Below are 18,459 nucleotides of genomic sequence, written 5' to 3' on the forward strand. Positions count from 1 at the left end.
CAGTGCTTCCTTAGAGAGCCAATGGGCCATGTCTAAATGTGAATCCAGAAAAATACTTGGACATAAACCATGTTCATGGTTGCTTTTTTTAATCATTGATTTTTTCTTGTAAAAATCTACAGCGGCTTTTCTCCCCACTCTTTTTCAGAATCGTGGAGTGTACATGTTCCGCATTGACAATGATCATGTCATTGATGCTACATTGACAGGAGGGCCTGCGAGGTGGGTGGCTCTACAGAGAGCTGTGATCTCATGTTTGGAAATTAGCCATGTTCCCTTGACTGGCTCTTGGTGAGGGATCCCATTTTGTGCTTTATTTCAATGGCCTTATTCTCTAAGCTGCAGAATTCAGTCTTCACACTAAGCCGCTGAAGCAAAGCCAATTTTCTCATTAACTCTCCATAGCCTTGATCAACTGTTTCATGGAAGATGTACAGCTGGTAGAAAAAGAAATGTAATTTTTTGAAATTTTTTTAACATTATTCTAGGGAAACAAGTACAGGGTAATGTAAATGTAGCTAGAAAAATTGTTCAACCTAAAGCTTAAGATAATCAGTGGTTGTTTAGTTTAGATTCGTGTCCAGTTATATAGCTTTTAAAATTACATATTGCAAATCTTATTTTTGTAGGTATATTAACCATTCATGTGCACCTAACTGTGTAGCTGAGGTGGTGACTTTTGAGAGAGGACACAAGATTATCATCAGCTCCAACAGGAGAATCCAGAAGGGGGAGGAGGTACCTTACTCATTTGCTTATGTTTTGTTGTTCCCGTTGATTTTATTCTTTTCCTAAATGATCATATATGTTGTACTATCATTAGCACAGGCAAACTGCTTATTCGGACTTGGGCCAGATCCTGGTGTCCAACATTTTCCGTCCCCTTCCTCAAGAATTAAAGTTCCCAAAAGTATATAATGAAGCATATAGAACAATCGACCCAAAAGTGTAAAGAATACAGACCAGAAATTTCATAACCACCTCTCGACATTTGTTTTATTCCAGCTTTGCTATGACTATAAGTTTGATTTTGAAGATGACCAGCACAAGATCCCATGTCACTGTGGAGCTGTAAACTGCCGAAAATGGATGAACTAGAATGCATTCCTTGCTGTCTTTGAGGGTTGCTTGTCCCCAAGAAGAAGTGACTTACATTTTGATTTTGTCGACAGAAAATTCTTACCTTCCTGAGTTGTAGGAATTAAAATCACTTCTGGGAGTTTCAATTTCTATTCAAGTGTAAAACAAGCACCAGAAGCAAGCCGGCAAAATCTGAAGCTGTCTAACTTCCCAGATGCCTGGAGGTTAAACTGAATTATAAAATGGTCCAGCACTTTTGTTTTTTGAGCTCACTACGGAGAAACTGTTCAATTTGGGCAAAGAACCGATGGCTGACCTGCTGGAGGGCAGGTGGGCATATATGAATGTAAGACTGAAATCACCAGCGAAAGGGAGAAGTCCAAAGTGCTGGCCACAGCCTTATTTGATAAAGGGGCAGGCCCTCTAATTAAAGAAAATTTTTAAATAAAAGTAGACACCACTGAACAAGGAATGTACTGAAATGACTTCCTTAGGGATAGAGCTAAGGGAAAAATAACTTGCACTAAAATACATTTAAAATACTTGATTCCATGAGTCAGTTTATTGTAGTTTTTGATTTCTGTAAAATAAGAGAAACTTTTTGTATTTATTATTGAATAAGTGAATGAAGCTATTTTTAAAAAAAAAGTTAGAAGAAAGCCAAGCTGCTGCTGTTACCTGCAGAACTAACAAACCCTGTTACTTTGTAAAAAAGTGTAAATATTTTGAGAAAAAAATACAGTATAAAAATAGTTATTGACCAAATGCTACCAGACTCTGCAGCAGTTCGGGTGCTTATTATAAAATGTCAATAGGGATGTTACAATATGATCTCATGTGTTACTAACCATGCCATTACAATTATTATGGAATAACCAAAATCTCAATTTAAAGAGAGGATTTATTTTAAATGTTTAAAACTGGCTCAACTGTGGTCTACAGAACTTTTTTTTTTTTAAGTAAACTTTAAGCCTGGTAGAAGGCATGTATATTACAACTACGACTTTTATAGATGCTTCGGTAAGTTAGACTGATTTTATTTTATTTGTATTATATTGTTGCATCCCTATTTCTTAAGTCAGGTTTTTTGTGCTTACAATTTGTGATAACTGTGAATAACTGCTAAAACCACCCAAAATAGAGGATGAATATAGTTTCTTCTGCGGAAAAAGTAGTCACAATTAGGTGACTGTTCAGCTTACACTAAATCATGTAAACAGGATAGGATCATGTAGTGGGAGCTTAAATCTAATATGATAGCCTTCTTTAAAAGAAAAAACCAGGAAAAAAATTAGATGTAATTGTGCTTGCAGCTGCAGGACTCTGGCAATAGGGTTTTGGAAAATGTAATTTAAAAATGTGTTTGTATGGATTGTTTTTGTTTACATTTCTTTAAAAAAAAATACTGTTTTGTGTTTGCTTGTAGAAACTTAATCAGCATTTTGAACCAGGTTAGCTTTTTATTTTGTACTTAAAATTCTGGTACTGACACTTCACAGGTTAAATATAAAACAAATGAAGTTTTTTGTGTGCACAATTAAAGTGGACTGTAAACTGTTGGTATATTCAGTAATACAGTTCTGAACTTGTAATGTATATGGCATGATGTATTTTTATCTTACAGAATAAATCAATTGTATATATTTTTCTCTTGATAAATAGCTGTATGAAATTGTTTCTTGAATATTTTTCTTCTCTTGTACAATATTCCAACATCCTACCAGTATTTGTCCTACAGTTTTTTCTGTTCTGTATAATAGTATCTAATGTTGGCAAAAAAAAAAAGAAAAAAAGAAAAAAATTTTTGAAGTATACAGAGTGTTATGGGTTTTGGAATTTGTGAAAACAGATTTAGAAGATCAGCATTTACAAATAAAATATTTTACATCTATACATGATGATTCCACGTTTTCATTTTGGAGAGTCCGTTTTCTGTTTGATCCAGTGTTACCTCACCTGTCTCTACCGCTGAGCATCACGACTCTGTTAGCAGGCACAGCTTCCTCTAAGCCCAGCTGTATCCAGAATTGTTCGCTACAAAGCCATGCCCACAACATCTACCAGGTCTTGGCACTTGAAGTTAGGGGAACTAAGCTCCAGCTCAAGGGGCAAAGTATTGCATCCACCAGAAGAAAAGGGTCTTCCCAGAGAAGAGCCAACCAACCTCCACCAAGTCGCTACCACTTCACAGTAAAGCCTCCAGCATCCCTTCTGCATAAAGGGCCAGGACATGAACCTCTTCACCTTCATTTTACACAAAGAAAAGATTTCCAGGGCCCAAGATTTATTTATTTGAAAAATGGAAGAAGCAAAAAGAATGGGGGAAAGCCTTCCAACGCGCCTCTTATTTCTCAATGATACATGCAGCTCCTCCCAGGCACTCAGACTGACTTGGACATTAGAGAACTATTGTTCCATCCATGTTGTGTCATTCAGCATTTGAGAGGAGTCCGATTCCTGGTGGGCACATGGCAACCAACTAGCTCTATACCTAGTTCTGGTGAAACGTCAGAGATGCAGGACCTTGGGACATGATCACCTGGACTTGAGCTGTAGTGCCACTGCGCTGCTGTGAGCCCCCACAACCAGCTGCTGCTCCCTGTTATCTTGACATGTGATAGCTGCCTGTCTTCTGTTCAGCAGAGCTACAGAGTCATGTCTGGTAACAGCTGAAAAGCAGCAGAAGACAGAAGAGCCCCTGTCTGATGCTGTTTCTCTCTTCAGTCAGCACAGAGGCATCCAAGAGGTGCTGTGGGAAGTTTTTCAAGAGCCTCCGGAAGCAAAGTATGTCCTTGCTGCCGCAGTCATGAGCCTCTCTTCCCCCAGAGAATGGTGTCAGAGAGGTGTGTAGGACCTCAAATCCCACCCAAAACCTCAACCACAGCTGGCCTGCCCCAGGCGCATGAGGGTTCGCATGCAGATGAGCGCCCCTCTCAGCCTGTTCGGGAAAAGATCTTACAAACTCCAGAGATTCCAGGTTCCAGAAAGGTACAACCCGGTGTCCCTTTTGCAAAGCAGCATTTGTGCATGGTTGGTGAGGAAGCAGTGTAAAAACCTGCATGTAAGTCCTTTCTCCTTTGTCCTTCCCACCTTGGTGGAATGGTTGGGGGGACTTTTCTCCTCAGAGGAGGTCTCTCGGTGCTGTTTCTGCCAGCCTGCTCCTGCTGCACCCTGTGACTTGGCTAGGTGTGCAGAGATGTTCGTCTCTCCTGTGAAGCTGTATCAGGCCGTGGTGTAATGGGCATTGTGCTTGTCTGCATTTCAGCCCAAGGAACTAGGAAAAGGGGACTTTGATTTCAGGCTGCAGTGGAATGGGAATTGTTTCTATTTGGTTTTCTGCCCATTAAACTGCCAAGGAAAGTTGTTCAGTGACTGATGGGGGGGGAAAGTTTTCTCTTCCCTTTTCTTGCCCCTAAGGAGCGCATCAGGCAGTCTGTGAACAGCAGAGGCAGATGAAGACTCCATTTCACATATATACCAATGCACCATCGTGGGATTATAGGGAGGTAAGTGAAATCCCTTTCCATGTTCAGAAGGATTCCTGATTTTGTGAGTGATACAAGGGTGCAGACATGGGTGCTAGCTAGCCAGTGCTGGGTGTATACATGTGTTGTACATGTGTGCACACGTGCAGACATTCTATTTTTTCACACTTCTAGAAACATCTAGCAAGCTGAAAGCCATGGCGTTTCAAAGCAGCAGCACCGCGTGGAGCCCAGGGTCAGCTGGCTCCGTGTAGCATTTCAAAGTGGCAGTACAGCATACAGCCTGCTGACCCCAGGCTCCATGCCGGCGCTTCTGCTTTGAAATGCACAAGAGCCCCCCCACTGGGGACTCCTGTACATTTCAAAGCTGGCATACCTGCGTACAGCCTGGAGTCAGCAGGGACTGCCCTCTGGCCCCGGGCTGCACATGGAGTTCCGCATTCCTCCTTTGAAATCAAGTTAGTCAATTGAAATTCCATCGACTACTCGACTATTAAATTACTCGGTACTTAACATCCTTCATTTGTACCAGAACCTCTTGAACTGAGGGGTCCCCAGAGAGCATGCTGCCTTTCTCCTGTAAGCAGAGTGGGGAAGTACTGCAAACACACTATCAGAGATAAAATGTTATATATAAAAAAAACCACACACAAAGGCTGGTACAGCAGTAGCTTCCTAGCAGGAAACATACACAGGGCCTTCCTTCCAGAAGATCCCATATTCCAGAGGTTCTCAGCCTTTTTCTTTCTGTAGCCTCTCCTCCCAAACATGCTATAATAAATTCCATGGTCCACCTGGCTAGAACAGCTGTTTTTCAGAAGTTTAAAAGGCAGGGCTGGCATTAGGGGGGTAGCAAGTAGAGCAATTGTCTAGGGCCCTGTGAAGCTATGTTGTTCAGACTTCAGCTTCAGCCCCAAGTAGTGGGGCTTGGGATTCAGCTTTCTGCCCTGGGCCCCAATGCCTCTGATGCTGGCCCTGCTCTCCGGAAGCTTCCTCTTCCTTTTTAGAGGTTTCATTATGTCTGAGTGTTTACGTCCCTTCCCAACCCAGGGGTGATAAGAGTTCAAAGCTTCTCTAGCTTTGGCGATGGAAATAATGTTCTGGGCAGAGAAGAATCTGCCACCTTTCAAGACCATTCAGATAAAGCGAGAAGGAAAGAGGAAAAGGGAGAGGAAGGAAGGCCCTGTTTATGTTTCCAGCTAGGGAGCCACTGCTGCACCAGCCTTTGCTGCTGTTTTTTTCCCTCTTCCTAGTCCCATCCACTGGCCCAGAAAGCACTTCAGACTTGACAGCCAAAGAACCCTCCACAGCAACTGCAGAAAACTCCAGATCTGTTTGAACAAGGGACTTTTTCCTGCAGAGGCAGGTAACTTACAGTTAACGGCTGGGTGTTCAAAGTGTTTGGGTACGTCTAGACTACCGCGTTTTGTCGACGGAAGTTTTGTCGACAGATACTGTCGACAAAACTTCCGTCGACAATTTGCGTCCAGACACATGGAGTTCTGTCGACAAAGCAAGCCGCTTTGTCGACAGAACTCCGTAGTCTGGACGCAGTGTTACAGGCAATAACACCTTCTGTCGACAGAGTTCTGTCGACAGAAAGTGTTATGCCTCGTAAAATGAGGTATACCAGCGTCGACAAAACTGCGGAGTTCTGTCGACGTTATGTCGACAGAACTCAGCGGTAGTGTAGACGCTGGTATTGTTTTGTCGACAAAACTAGGTAGTCTAGACACACCCTTTGATTCTACATTAGCTCACCAGTGCTTTGGGGGCTCCAGAAAGAACTCGACCATGAAATTAAAGTAATTGATCTGGTCAAGCTATGTTTTTGTAGTGCAAAATCCTCATCAGTTAGCATGCTGGAAAACTATTTGTGAAGGAAGCAACGTTCCATACCACATTCTTAGTAGCATGCGGGGGCGGGCAGGGAATGTATGACTTTACAGCCAGACAGGACCATCATAATTATCTAGTCTGACCTCCTGCAACATTGCAGCCCCAACCTCATCCATGATTCCTGTCATGGACCTCTAACATCTGGCTGAGTTACTAAACTCCTTGAATCATGATCTGAGGAACATTTGCAAAGTAGGTTTCCAGGCCTCCACAGAGAGATCCCTGAGTTGGAGGGTGGTACTGGGTTGGTTCCCAAACAGTTCCTTAAATCACAAGGTTCTTGGTCTGTGCTGGAGGGGAATGCTGAGACGTCTCTTTTTTTCCTGTCTACTCTGACAATGATTAAATTCTCTGCTTATCCTTTCCCTCCCTACTTCTGGTTCATTGCTTGCTGCATCTCAGCAATGACGAATGAGGAGAGAAGTTGTGTAGCAGGGTGAAACAGTTCTTACCTGACTATTTTTTGTTAGCAATTTCTCGCTTCATTTAACCCAGCCTGGAACACAATTTGTAACAAACTGAAATGTTTCCGTAAAGGGGGCTAGGACAAATAATTACCATGAGGTTATTTATCTATGAGATCAAGTTGTCATCTGAGCGCCAATAGTTGGTTGCTGGAGAATTTCCACAGCTTTAGAACGAACTCTTCTGCTTGCCTGAGCTGAAAAGCAGGACTTAGCCCTAGATCCTTGAGCATTAACACTGGACTGCCTCCACATTCCACAGGTGGGGGCCCTTAGAAATGAATGACCGAGAAAAGCTGTTACCTGATTTTTGGTTAAGACATGTTTCATTCCTTATGCAACAGCTGCCATGCTTTGAGGAAACAGTTGGGTCTGTGAAGGCCGCACTAGGAGGCTGTCACGTGGGAGCAATGAAATAAGGGAATGGGGCAATGGAGCTGAAGGAGGGAGCAGGAGAAGCAAATTTCAAAGAAGGGGAACCTTCATGTGCAAAGCCACCTCTCTTAACCCTTCAAGCAGCATGAGGTCAAAGAGAGAGTGATCAGGCTGAAGAGAAGATAGTGAGAAAAAGGAATAGGAGCCTCATTGTGAAGAAGTGGGGCATTTGCTGCATTTTCCAAGGGTTTGCATGCAGGGGGCGGGGGGCAGTCGGCAGGACGCTGTGTCCCTGGGTGTTAATGAGGTGAGGGGAGAAGGAGTAAATGGGGTTAATGTTCTTTGTCTGCCTGGTCTATTTAGAGTGCAAGCTCTTTGGGAGAGGGTCTCCCATTGTGTTTGCACAGCTGGGCCAATTTCAGTTGGAGCCAATAGACAAAGCAGAGGAAAAATGAGAGAATCACGGAAGGAGAAAAACAGATTTCTCTCTACATTGCTAACACTAACCTTGTAATTGCCCTAGCATTGACTGAGCTCACAACAGATGACAGCCACACTTACAGAGGGTGAACACCCTGGGAAAGCAAAGAGGAAAAGATGTCACTTTCCCTTTTAACTGCTGCAGGACAGGACACTTAAAACCACTGATGATTTTGTAGCCGGCTTCCTGCATGAAGCCATCAGGTATGTTTTGGACTCCTCCTGGTTAACTGGAGAATAAGCTCAACCAAAAAAAAGAGTGTCTAGGGTTATCAAATAATTAAAATCACAATCACTCCTTTAATTGCACAGTTAAACAATAATAAGAATGCCTCTTTATTATGAATATTTGGGTGTTTTTCTACATTTCCAAAATATATCAATTTCAATTACAATACAGAATACAAAGTGTAGAGTGCTCCTTTTATATTCTTTCTTATTACAAATATTTGCACTGTAAAAAAGATAAAACTGTCCGGTCTACAAGTTGAAGCAGGAAGGGGCATATTGACCCTTCAGCATATCTGGCATGTCAATACCTTGCACTGCTGGCTACAACAGTGCCATGCAATCGCCTGATCTCACTTTCAAGTCATACTATAAATAAGAAGCAGGATCTCCTGTAAATGTAAACACACTTGATTGGCTGAAGAAGTAAGGCAGAGTGGACTTGAAAGCGCTAAAGTTTTACATTTTTGTTTTTGAGTGCAGTTACGTTAAAAACTAAGTTGCACTTCCACAATAATGAGATTGCATTACAGTACTTGCATGAGGTGAATTGAAAAATACTATTTATTTTATCCAGCGCAAATATTTATAATAAAAATAATACTAAGTGAGCGCTATTGACTTTGTATGCCATAACAAATCGCTGTATTTCAAAAGGCAGAGAAACATTCAAATGATTCATAATACATTTAAATTGGAATTTTATTGTTAACAGGGCAATGAAAACTGCAGTTAATTGTGCTTAACTTCTAATTGAGTTAATTTGTTTTGAGTTAATTACTTGAATTAACTGCAATTAATTTCTCAGAGGGATAGCCGTGTGAGTCTGCAACTTTAAAAACAATGAGTAGTCCTGTGGCAGCTTGGAGACTAACAAAAATATACAGTATCATCTGATGAAGTGGGTTTTGCCCACGAAAATATATTTTTGTTAGTCTCTAAGGTGCCACGGGGCCACTCTTTGTTTCTGCAATTAATTGACAGCCCTAGTAGGGTCACATGCTGCTCCTCAACTCTCTCAGATTTTGTGAATTACAAAGTTTGGGCCAGTTTCTGAGTGATTCTTGCAGCTCCTGTAACTACCATCGGAGCTGCCGGTGCTTTCACCTCATTCACTGAATCCCTCCAACTGGCTTTTTATGGCATTTCTTCCTCCTCAGCACTGCAAGGGCCACTTAACTCTACTTCATTTATGCCCTAGTATCAATAGGTTCTTGTAGTACTAACAATAGCTTAACTTAAACTGCTTCATCTTTGCATTTTTTCCTGGCCACGAAAGGGTGGGAAGGTTGGGAATGGGAGACTGTCGTGGCTGTGGGGGGAAGAGGCACTTGAAACTATGCTGCACGTGGACAGAAGGGCTTGAGCAAAGGGTGGAGCGGAGAGCTAGTGGAAGGCTGGAGAAGGCTACTGGTTCTATTGGCAACAGTGTCAACTTACCCTCTGCTGAGGGGGACAGAGAGTAACTTGTGGGAGAAAAGTAAGAGGAGAAGCTTCAGGGGAGCCTGAAAACTCCTGCTATTCCCCAGGTGTCCCTGAAGGGCATCAGACCTAAGAAGTTAATGGCAACAGCTTTAAAGAGGCCAAGAGTCATGGCTGAGACAGCAAAGGGGGGAGGGTGATAAGGGAAGACGTGAGAGTGAGCAAGAGTGAATGAGAGTAGCAGGAGGAGGGGAATGAACCTGATTCTTTCCACATGTATTTTGGTTATTTCTGATGGGCAAAAGTTGGGAAACCGGAGCAGGAGGGAGAACTTTTCCTAAACCATTTAAGAACATAAGAACGGCTATACTGGGTCAGACCAAAGGTCCATCTAGCCCAGTATCCTGTCTGCCAACAGTGGCCAGCACCAGATGCCCCAGAGAGGGTGGACTGAAGACAATGATCAAGCGATTTGTCTCCTGCCATCCTTCTCCAGCCTCTGACAAACAGAGGCCAAGGACACCATTTTATCCCCTGGCTAATAGCCTTTTATGGACCTAACCTCCATGAAATTATCCAGCTTCTCTTTAAACTCTATTATAGTCCTAGCCTTCACAGCCTCCTCTGGCAAGGAGTTCCACAGGTTGACTACACGCTGTGTGAAGAAGAACTTTCTTCTACTAGTTTTAAACCTGCTACCCATTAATACTTAGATGCCGCCAAGCGTTTGCGCAACCATCATGCTCTAATGTGCCGGTGACATGCTGCTTCGCTACCAAACATCGCTCCTGCCCGGGCTCCACTGGGGCACGTGTGAGGACCCCCTGATTCTACTGAAAAAGTCTTGAGTGCAGAGAGTGCTGGTACCCAGATGTGCTCTAGGGACACTACTCAAAGAAGAACCCAACTTTTTTTTCCCATCTTCATAATCTTAAATGTTCGGCACATAATACCAGGCGCTACGGTGAAAGATCACAGTGTAGAGGCTGAGGTGTCTTCACAAGCATCTTTACAAAAACCTCTGTTTAAGTACAAACAAATGTCTCCAAATTATCAGACTCTGGTTTATTTAAACCTTGGCTTGCACTAGTCTCTTGCAGTCTGTACTTCTAAAGCCAAAGGCAACAGATCAAACCTCCATAGTGATTAATAAAAAACATGAATGCTTTATTTTAAATGCAGATGCCATCACAAGTCATCAAAATAAACTTTGTAATAGTAGCTTTGTTTTAAATACTGTATGGAAAATGACAACTGAAAATTGAACTATGTGAAGTGGGCTAAAACCGTAAATTAACAAAACTAAAATTAAATATTACAAATGACAATTTGCAGAAAGACAAGAGGAAATTAAAATATATTCCAGATGAGCTAAAATAATTCAGCCATTAAAATAGACTAAAAATGTAAATGATCATGATGCTGCTCATGAAACAGTGGAAAGGAGAACTTCCTTCCTTTCTGTCTTTTGTCATTTAAAAAGGTTCATGGAGTTAAAATAGTACCACAATTCAAATTACATTGTTCTAATTATTTGCTCTTATTTAAACAATAACAGTTTATTCATTCAGGATAATCCAAGGAAATGCTGATAAATGCTGTGCAAGGGGGCTGCTGCTGCTACTCCGGCATTTGAATGATGCATCATCTCCTTCCAAACCTTCCCAAACACCTGGGTGGTTATGGCAAAACATTTAAATAATCTAATGCTTCACACTGTCCATGTAAGGGATAGCAGCTAAGGGCTCCTTCCACGCCCTCCAGGAAGACTTACAAACCAATGGCTGAGGAGGAGCCAGATCTCTGCTAATTGCCTCTCTCTGCCGCTTTCTCAGATTCAGCTTTCCAGGTGCCATTGCTGAGGGAGGGAGCCATCACAAATAGCCATGGTAACATATCCTTTATGGCTAAGCGGATCAACAACCTTCATGCACTGCCCTACAGAGACCTGGTAGAGTCTATTGTTCTTCTGGAGAGAAAACAAATAACAGATGTACATATATACACAGAATAAGAGGAAATACAAAGCCACTGGCCTTCCCTCTGTCCGTAAACTGAAAATGAGTGATGTCAGAGTGAGAGGGCTGTTCTAAAGCACTGCATCCTTCAGAAGGTCTTCCCGTCCCAATCCAGTCTACAGCTATAACCAAGGCAATACACCTGGCCCCTGAGCCAATTGGTTCACAGCTGTAGTGTAGCATCTGTCCCAATAAATGCTGGAGAGAAGAGTTTAGCCCAGTTACCAGGTTAAGCTACATCTGTGCTATGGTTTGTAAACATGTAGGACAAGGCATGGAATGGGGTCCCAGCCCTCTATGGAGGCATAACTGACCAAGTTATGTAGAGACCAAGTCTGTTGACGGGGGGGACAAGAGGGAATCTGCTTTGAGCCTAGTGATTCAAAAGGGCTTGTGGCTCCTGGCTGAGCAGAGAGAGCTGTGGGCCCTATAAATCACCCCGAGCCTTTGGGGGCCATGCTCCAGGCAGTGCTAAGGGCTGGGGGAGGAGGGGTGGGCAGCACGGTGTGATCTGGCCAGTGCTGAGACCTGACTGCCCCCAGCCCTGCCTCTTCCACCCAAAACCCCTCCTCTTCTGGGAGTGTGTAGCGGCCCCACCCTCCTCCACCTTGTTCAGGGACCCAGCCGTTCTGTCTGCCCCTCTGGCAGGGACACACTGCCCAACGCCCAGTGGGGGTTCTGTGGGCATGCACCAGACACCGGCACTAGCACTCAGGAGAGGGGCGGGATGAGCTACTCAGAGCTAGCAGATCCCATCCTATGAGAACAAGTTTCAGAGCTGCAGGCTGATGGATGAACTAGGCAAAGCCAACTTTTTACTTCACCTGCCAAGGCCTTTTTACTTCACCTCCCCTGACCCTGGTCTGGGGAGATCTGGGGCCAGCTCCAGCTAGAGTTAGTCACCCACTGGCTCTTTCCTTCTTAGAGAAGGCCCCATGTGCGCGCACTCAATCCGTCTGCACAGGAATGTACCCGCTCTCCGGGGGGGGTTCTGCTGGTGCTCGACTGCCATTGTGTTAATGCTTACGTTAAAGGGCGGCAAGTTTTCCTGCTGCCAGTGTGTCCTGACTCAGCAGCGGGGAAGGCTTTGCGTTAAAACTCTGAGAAGGACGTGAAGTTTTGGCTCAGCGGCTCCTTTGTGAAGTCGGCCATTTAAAAGCAACGTGAGAAACAAGTGGAGGTAACAATTTTAATTTGCCTGATTTATCGTACACTCCTACTCTGAGAAGTGACTGTAAAAATAGTGTAACACGGACAGGCAGAACCAAACCTGGGCCCTCTGGAGCTTACGGCATGAGCTTCTGCCACATGAGCAAAAAGCCAGCTGGTTCTCAGTGAAGGCTCATTTCTCTCTCTCGGGGTGGTGTAAGTGCCACTATATGAGACAGTGAACCACACCCGGCAGGTGTGTGGATTACAACAGCACCTTTTTACTCCTCAGATGTGCTTCCTGCACATGTCCAGGCTCAGACCCATCTAGCTATTGACACAAATGTTTTTACTGCTTCTTACCCCTGTTCATCCTGCGGTGCCAATGCAGCTGAGACCATGAATGAGTTCTAATGCTCCCTGTGCATCACAGAATTGATTACTTTATTGGCATTATAACTGTGCAGCCTCCTTGATGGGAATGAACCTAATGTGGTCTGGCAAATCTTGATTATGGAAAGCAAAAGAATTCACCTTGACTTAGAGTCCAGCTTGTGAAGCCTTGTCTGTGCTGCACACAAGTTGTATTGTGACTTGCAGCTATGCAATTTTCCCTATTAAACTGAGCACATTTGATACAGAAACCATATCCCTGGACTCCCATAAAATGCCATTTTCACTGTAACTTTTCAGTGTAGCCCGGCACCATCAACAAGGGGATGGGTATGAGTATTCCCCACGCAAACCACTCACCCCAAACGTCCACTGCTGTGACCCTCCGGATCCATGGCATTTCATGAGACGAGGTGGATCTGATGAGCGAGTTTCTGATACATCCAAGCAGAGGAGATTATTTAAAATCAACTCATGGTCTTCATTATAAATCCATATCTGGGGAAGAGACAGAAAAAATGTTTGGCATGACGTACATAGGGTTGATGGGGATTCAGTGCCCTTGAATGGTTCTTCTGGTTATCCAGAAAGCAGGGCAGATTATAATTTTCAGATGCTTCCTGGCCCTCTCCTGTTAATTTAATCTTTCCTCCCGTCCTTTCTTGTGCCCCCTGCTGCTTGATCTCATCTCCTAGCTCCAACTCCCGGTCTATTCCTCAGTTCTGATCTTTCACTGTCTAACCCTGACGGGCAACCTAGACAAGTTAAGTGGGGTGCATTGAGTGGCCCTCCTTCACCTCGGTGGGCTGCAAGACTGTCATAACTAAGATGGTCTCCCCGTCCGCCCAAAATAGGGTAGTTTTGCTAACTGGGCAAGCGTACCTAGAATTTGCAGTGTGTGCCGACTGACCGACAGAGCACTTGGATCGGAGGCACCGGGGGCACACGGCTCTCACAGCCAATGTTGTGTGTAATCAACATGCACCTCACTTCACATGCCCTTGATTTACATGCATGTTACTTTTGTAATATTGGTAGGAAAAAACTGTGGTCAGAAACCAACGGAATCTGGCAACCCTGCATGCGGGCAGCGGTAAACAAAATGTCTCACAGGCCACACACAGAACCCTGATGGGCCGCAGGTTGCCCACTGCTGGTCTTACCCCTACCTAGAAGTCTCCCCTTGGGATGTCACATGATTGTGGTCTCTGTACGCCGGTTTCTCTGAGCCTGCTGTAATCTAGCATTTTTAAAAGTAGGCATCTTCCCCCTGCCAAGATCCTGAGTTCTGCTTCTCGCCGCCAGTGCAAAATAAGGGAGGCACTTGGGCTCAGAGAACATAGCACAAGCCCCTTGCTGAGAATCTGCCATTTTTCCTCTGACAGCTCCATGCATTTAACTTCAGGACAATGTAGTAAGATTATAACCACGCCAGGCTCTCTCACCATCAGGTCATGGATCCAGGAAGCAAAAACCTACATGTTCTTAGTGGAGGAAGATCCACAGAGCATAAACAAACAGTGAAGGGGCTGTAAAGAGTTCTGCAGTGGCCTAGAGCAGGGGTCTCCAAACTACGGCCCGCGGGCCGGATGCGGCCCGCGAGGCCCTCTCATCCGGCCCGTGGAGACCGTCCCTGGGGTGCCGCCGAACGGGCCCTTCTTGCCCTGTTAGGGGTTGTGCGGCGTGTACTCACGCCGCGCCGGGGCAGGAGAAGCGGGCCGCTCCGCTGACAAGCGGCCACGCGGCGGCAAACGGCGCAGGGGGCGGGGGTTAGCACGGGCGGCGTTCCCCCACCCAGACTGACAGGGCAGCCGGCCAATCAGGGGGCAGGATGGGCGGTGGTGGTAACGCCCGCCCGGCGACGTGCGGGGGAACGTGAACCCCGGCGGGAACTTTAAAAAGGTGACCCCTTCCGCCCGGGGGGGGAAAGGAGTGAGCGGTGGCAAGCAGGAGGGGAGGACAGCGTGCAGAGGAAGGGGAGAGCAGGGGGAAAAGCCCCCCCCTTCCAGGAGAAACGGATTCGCAGGCGAATATTCTGAAGAGGAAACATTAAAAGCAACAATCTCTCTACCTTAAGTGGATATATTTGCACACTATATTCAGGTAAGTTTAACTTAAGAAATCATAAGAATTTTTAAAAATTGTTTCGGGTCATTTGCAGCTATTATTGCGACAAAATTAGTTCGCATAATCAGGTTTTTTGAGCGATATTGTGTGCAAGATACTTTCAGTTTCATTATTTATTCATGTTGAATTCACTTTATTTTAGTGCCCAGCGATGGCCGAGAAGAGGAAAAGAAAAATAGACGATGAGTGTCGGCAATTTCAAGAAGAATGGAGTTTGAAATACTTCTTCATCAAATCCGGCGAGAAAGCATTGTGTGTGATTTGCAACGAAACCGTGGCTGTGATGAAAGAATACAACCTGCGCCGTCATCATCAAAGCAAACATCAGGAGAAATATGTACAGTTGAAGGGTAAAGTCCGTGCCGAAAAATTTTCTAAATTACAAAATCAACTCACATCTCAGAGGACATTGTTCAGTAAATCCTCAAATGAAAATGAATCCTTAACTAAGGCCAGTTATAAAGTTGCCTACGTCCTGGCTAAAAGTGGCAAACCCTTTACAGATGGTGAAGTAGTGAAGGAATGTTTGTTGGAAGTGGCTGAGGAACTTTGCCCAGAAAAGTCAAAACAATTTGAAAACGTAGCTTTGGGTGCGAATACCATTGCCCGCCGTGTTGCAGACATGGGTGAAAACATTGTGACTCAAATAGCGAAAAATGCAAGCAAGTTTCGCCATTTTTCAATTGCAATGGATGAATCGCTGGACAGCTGCTCCACCTCTCAACTGCTTGTGTTCATTAGAGGTGTGGATGAAGACATGAACATAACACAAGAGCTGGCTTCCCTACATAGCATGTATGGCACTGTTACCGGAGAGGATATATTCAATGAGTTGAAAAAAACATTTGCTGATTATAACTTGGACTGGACTAACCTCAGTTGCCTGACTGTTGATGGAGGAAAGAACATGAGTGGCATAAAGAAAGGCTTGGTTGGACAAGTGAAGCAGATGTGTAATGAGAAAAACATTATACAACCAATGTTCCTGCACTGTATTATTCACCAGCAAGCTTTGTGTGCTAAATATGTGGACATTAGCAGTGTACTGAATCCTGTGGTGAAGATGGTGAATTTAATAAGGTCACATGGGCTCAACCATAGACAGTTCAGAGACATGTTGAAAGATACAGACACAGAATCACAAGATTTACCATATTACACAGCAGTAAGATGGCTAAGTTGTGAGAAAGTTCTGAGCAGAGTATTTAAGTTAAGAAAGGAAATAGGTGACTTCCTGGAAAGTAAAGGCAAGCCACAGCCATTACTGTCTGATGAAGAGTGGGTATGGAAATTGGCTTTTGCTGCAGACATAACTAGTCATTTAAATTTTCTGAACCTAAAACTACAAGGAGAGCAAAATCTAGTTTCTGATCTATACACCCACCTAAAGGCCTTCAGATCCAAACTTGTCTTGTTTTTGGAACAAGTACAGGCCAACAACTTGACGCACTTTCAGCAGTGCAAGGTCTTCATGGCTGAAGCAACAGCTGAGTTCCCCACGTCATTTGCATGTGAGATCATCAAAGACCTCCAGCTGCAGTTTCAGCAGCGGTTTTCTGACTTGGATTCAAAGGCAGAAGAAGTGAGATTGTTTCAAAACCCATTTGAAGCAGATGTGGCCAGTTGCCCAGATGAACTGCAGCTGGAAGTCATTGAATTGCAAGCAAATGACCTCCTTAGGGACAAGTTCAAAATAGGACTGGTGGGTTTTTACCAGTTTTTGCCCAAGGAAGACTTTCCTAATGTCAAAACTTTTGCATCAAGGTACCTTTCAATCTTTGGAACAACATACCTGTGTGAACAAACATTTTCAAGAATGAAATATGTGAAGAACAATTTGAGAACAAACTTGTCCGATGATAATCTCAGGTCACTGTTGATGTTAGGGACAACAAATCTAAAGCCAGAAATGTCTGCTATTTTGGCATCCAGGAAACAATTTCACCATTCACACTAATACAGGTGTTCATGTGTAGTGTATCAATGTGTTATTAAATAATAACTGAATAAAATAATATTAAATAAATAATTAAAAACAACATCCATGTTTTGATTGTTTTTTATTTGGACCTCAAGTGTGTAGTCGGCCCCCGAACTGCTGTTTGATAGTTAATGCGGCCCTCGGGCTGAAAAGTTTGGAGACCCCTGGCCTAGAGGATAGGGCATTTACCTAGGGACTACAGGGTGGTGGGTTCAAATCCTGCTCCCATCCCACTCTTGGAGCAGCCAAACAGCCACCCCAGAGCAGGAACTGGCTCTAGCACTCAGAAGGCAGGATAAGGGATGCCGGTGAGGTGGTTTCCAGAGTGGCCTAGGAGCCTAGAGTCCAGGCTGGAAGTCTGGGAAAGCAGTGGCAGGAGCTGCAATAGTACAGTTTCAACATTTAAAGACTATTTAATTTGCTGAGACTGATGAGAGCCCTGGGCCAATCAAGCATGTAAGCATATGCTTAGCAATGACTGGGAGCAGTGTCAGCAAAGTCCATGGGTGGAAAACCAAATAAAGCAGCATAAAACGTGAGTGTGCTCACCAGCTGCTAGTCACCGGAGTGACCCTAGAGAACCACAGGGACACTTCTCTTTGGGTTCTGTTACGTCTGCTGGGGAGCTTGCATGCAGCCTTTTAGCCTGGCAGAGAGGCTAAGCTCTCTGTGGCCCAGAGGGGCTGAAGTTCCTTCTTGCAAACCGAGTTAGGGCTGACATTTTCAGGTGCAATTTACGGGCTTGCTCTTCTAGTGAGAGCAAATGCTTTTGCTCGTCCTGCTATGAGGCGAGGTGTTTCTTGAGAAACAGCTGGCAGTTGTTGTATACTGTCAGCTATGTAACTCCCCGTGTCCACGTATTTTCTGTTCGATGACTGGTATGTTTTGTACAAAATACACTTTGTAAGCTATCATTTGAAAAGTAATAATCCATTAAGTATTTCTGTCCTGCTAAAATGTGTGCATCAACTTTGTATATGGAGTTATAAGACTTTTGTTACGTGTTTGTTATTGAAACATGCTGGCTACGTCTAGACTGGCATGATTTTCTGGAAATGCTTTTAACGGAAAAGTTTGCCGTTAAAAGCATTTGCGGAACAGAGCGTCTAGATTGGCACGGACGCTTTTCCGCAAAAGCACTTTTTGCGGAAAAACGTCTGTGGCCAATCTAGACGCGCTTTTGCGCAAAACAAATCTGAGCTGTCTACACTGGCCCTTTTGCGCAAAAGTTTTGCGCAAAAGGGACTTTTGCCCGAATGGGAGCAGCATAGTATTTCCGCAAAAAGCACTGATTTCTTACAGTAGGAAGTCAGTGCTTTTGCAGAAATTCAAGCGGCCAGTGTAGACAGCTGGCAAGT

General features: G+C 44.3%; 2 protein-coding genes across 19 annotated transcripts in view; one reads left to right on the plus strand and one right to left on the minus strand.

Moving 5' to 3' along the window:
* The window catches only part of KMT2C (lysine methyltransferase 2C), a 347,150-nt gene extending 344,177 nt beyond the window's left edge, over positions 1-2,973 (plus strand). For all 14 annotated transcript variants that reach the window (XM_075922783.2, XM_075922788.2, XM_075922785.2 and 11 more), the window contains 3 exons: positions 149-222; positions 630-738; positions 1,006-2,973. In XM_075922783.2, the coding sequence (XP_075778898.2) occupies positions 149-222; positions 630-738; positions 1,006-1,098 (276 nt within the window). In that variant the 3' untranslated portion in view covers positions 1,099-2,973. The remainder of the gene's footprint in view (positions 1-148; positions 223-629; positions 739-1,005) is intronic.
* A 7,606-nt stretch (positions 2,974-10,579) lies between these two features.
* The window catches only part of GALNT11 (polypeptide N-acetylgalactosaminyltransferase 11), an 87,253-nt gene continuing 79,373 nt past the window's right edge, over positions 10,580-18,459 (minus strand). For 4 of the 5 annotated variants that reach the window (XM_006129319.5, XM_025187869.3, XM_075922800.2 and 1 more), the window contains 2 exons: positions 13,354-13,491; positions 10,580-11,402 (listed from right to left, as the gene is read on the minus strand). In XM_006129319.5, the coding sequence (XP_006129381.3) occupies positions 11,271-11,402; positions 13,354-13,491 (270 nt within the window). In that variant the 3' untranslated portion in view covers positions 10,580-11,270. The remainder of the gene's footprint in view (positions 11,403-13,353; positions 13,492-18,459) is intronic. The other variant, XM_075922801.2, reaches the window with a different exon arrangement.

Source organism: Pelodiscus sinensis, chromosome 2 (assembly GCF_052426305.1).
Source record: "Pelodiscus sinensis isolate ZL-2025 chromosome 2, ASM5242630v1, whole genome shotgun sequence".
NCBI classification, from domain to species: domain Eukaryota; kingdom Metazoa; phylum Chordata; order Testudines; family Trionychidae; genus Pelodiscus; species Pelodiscus sinensis.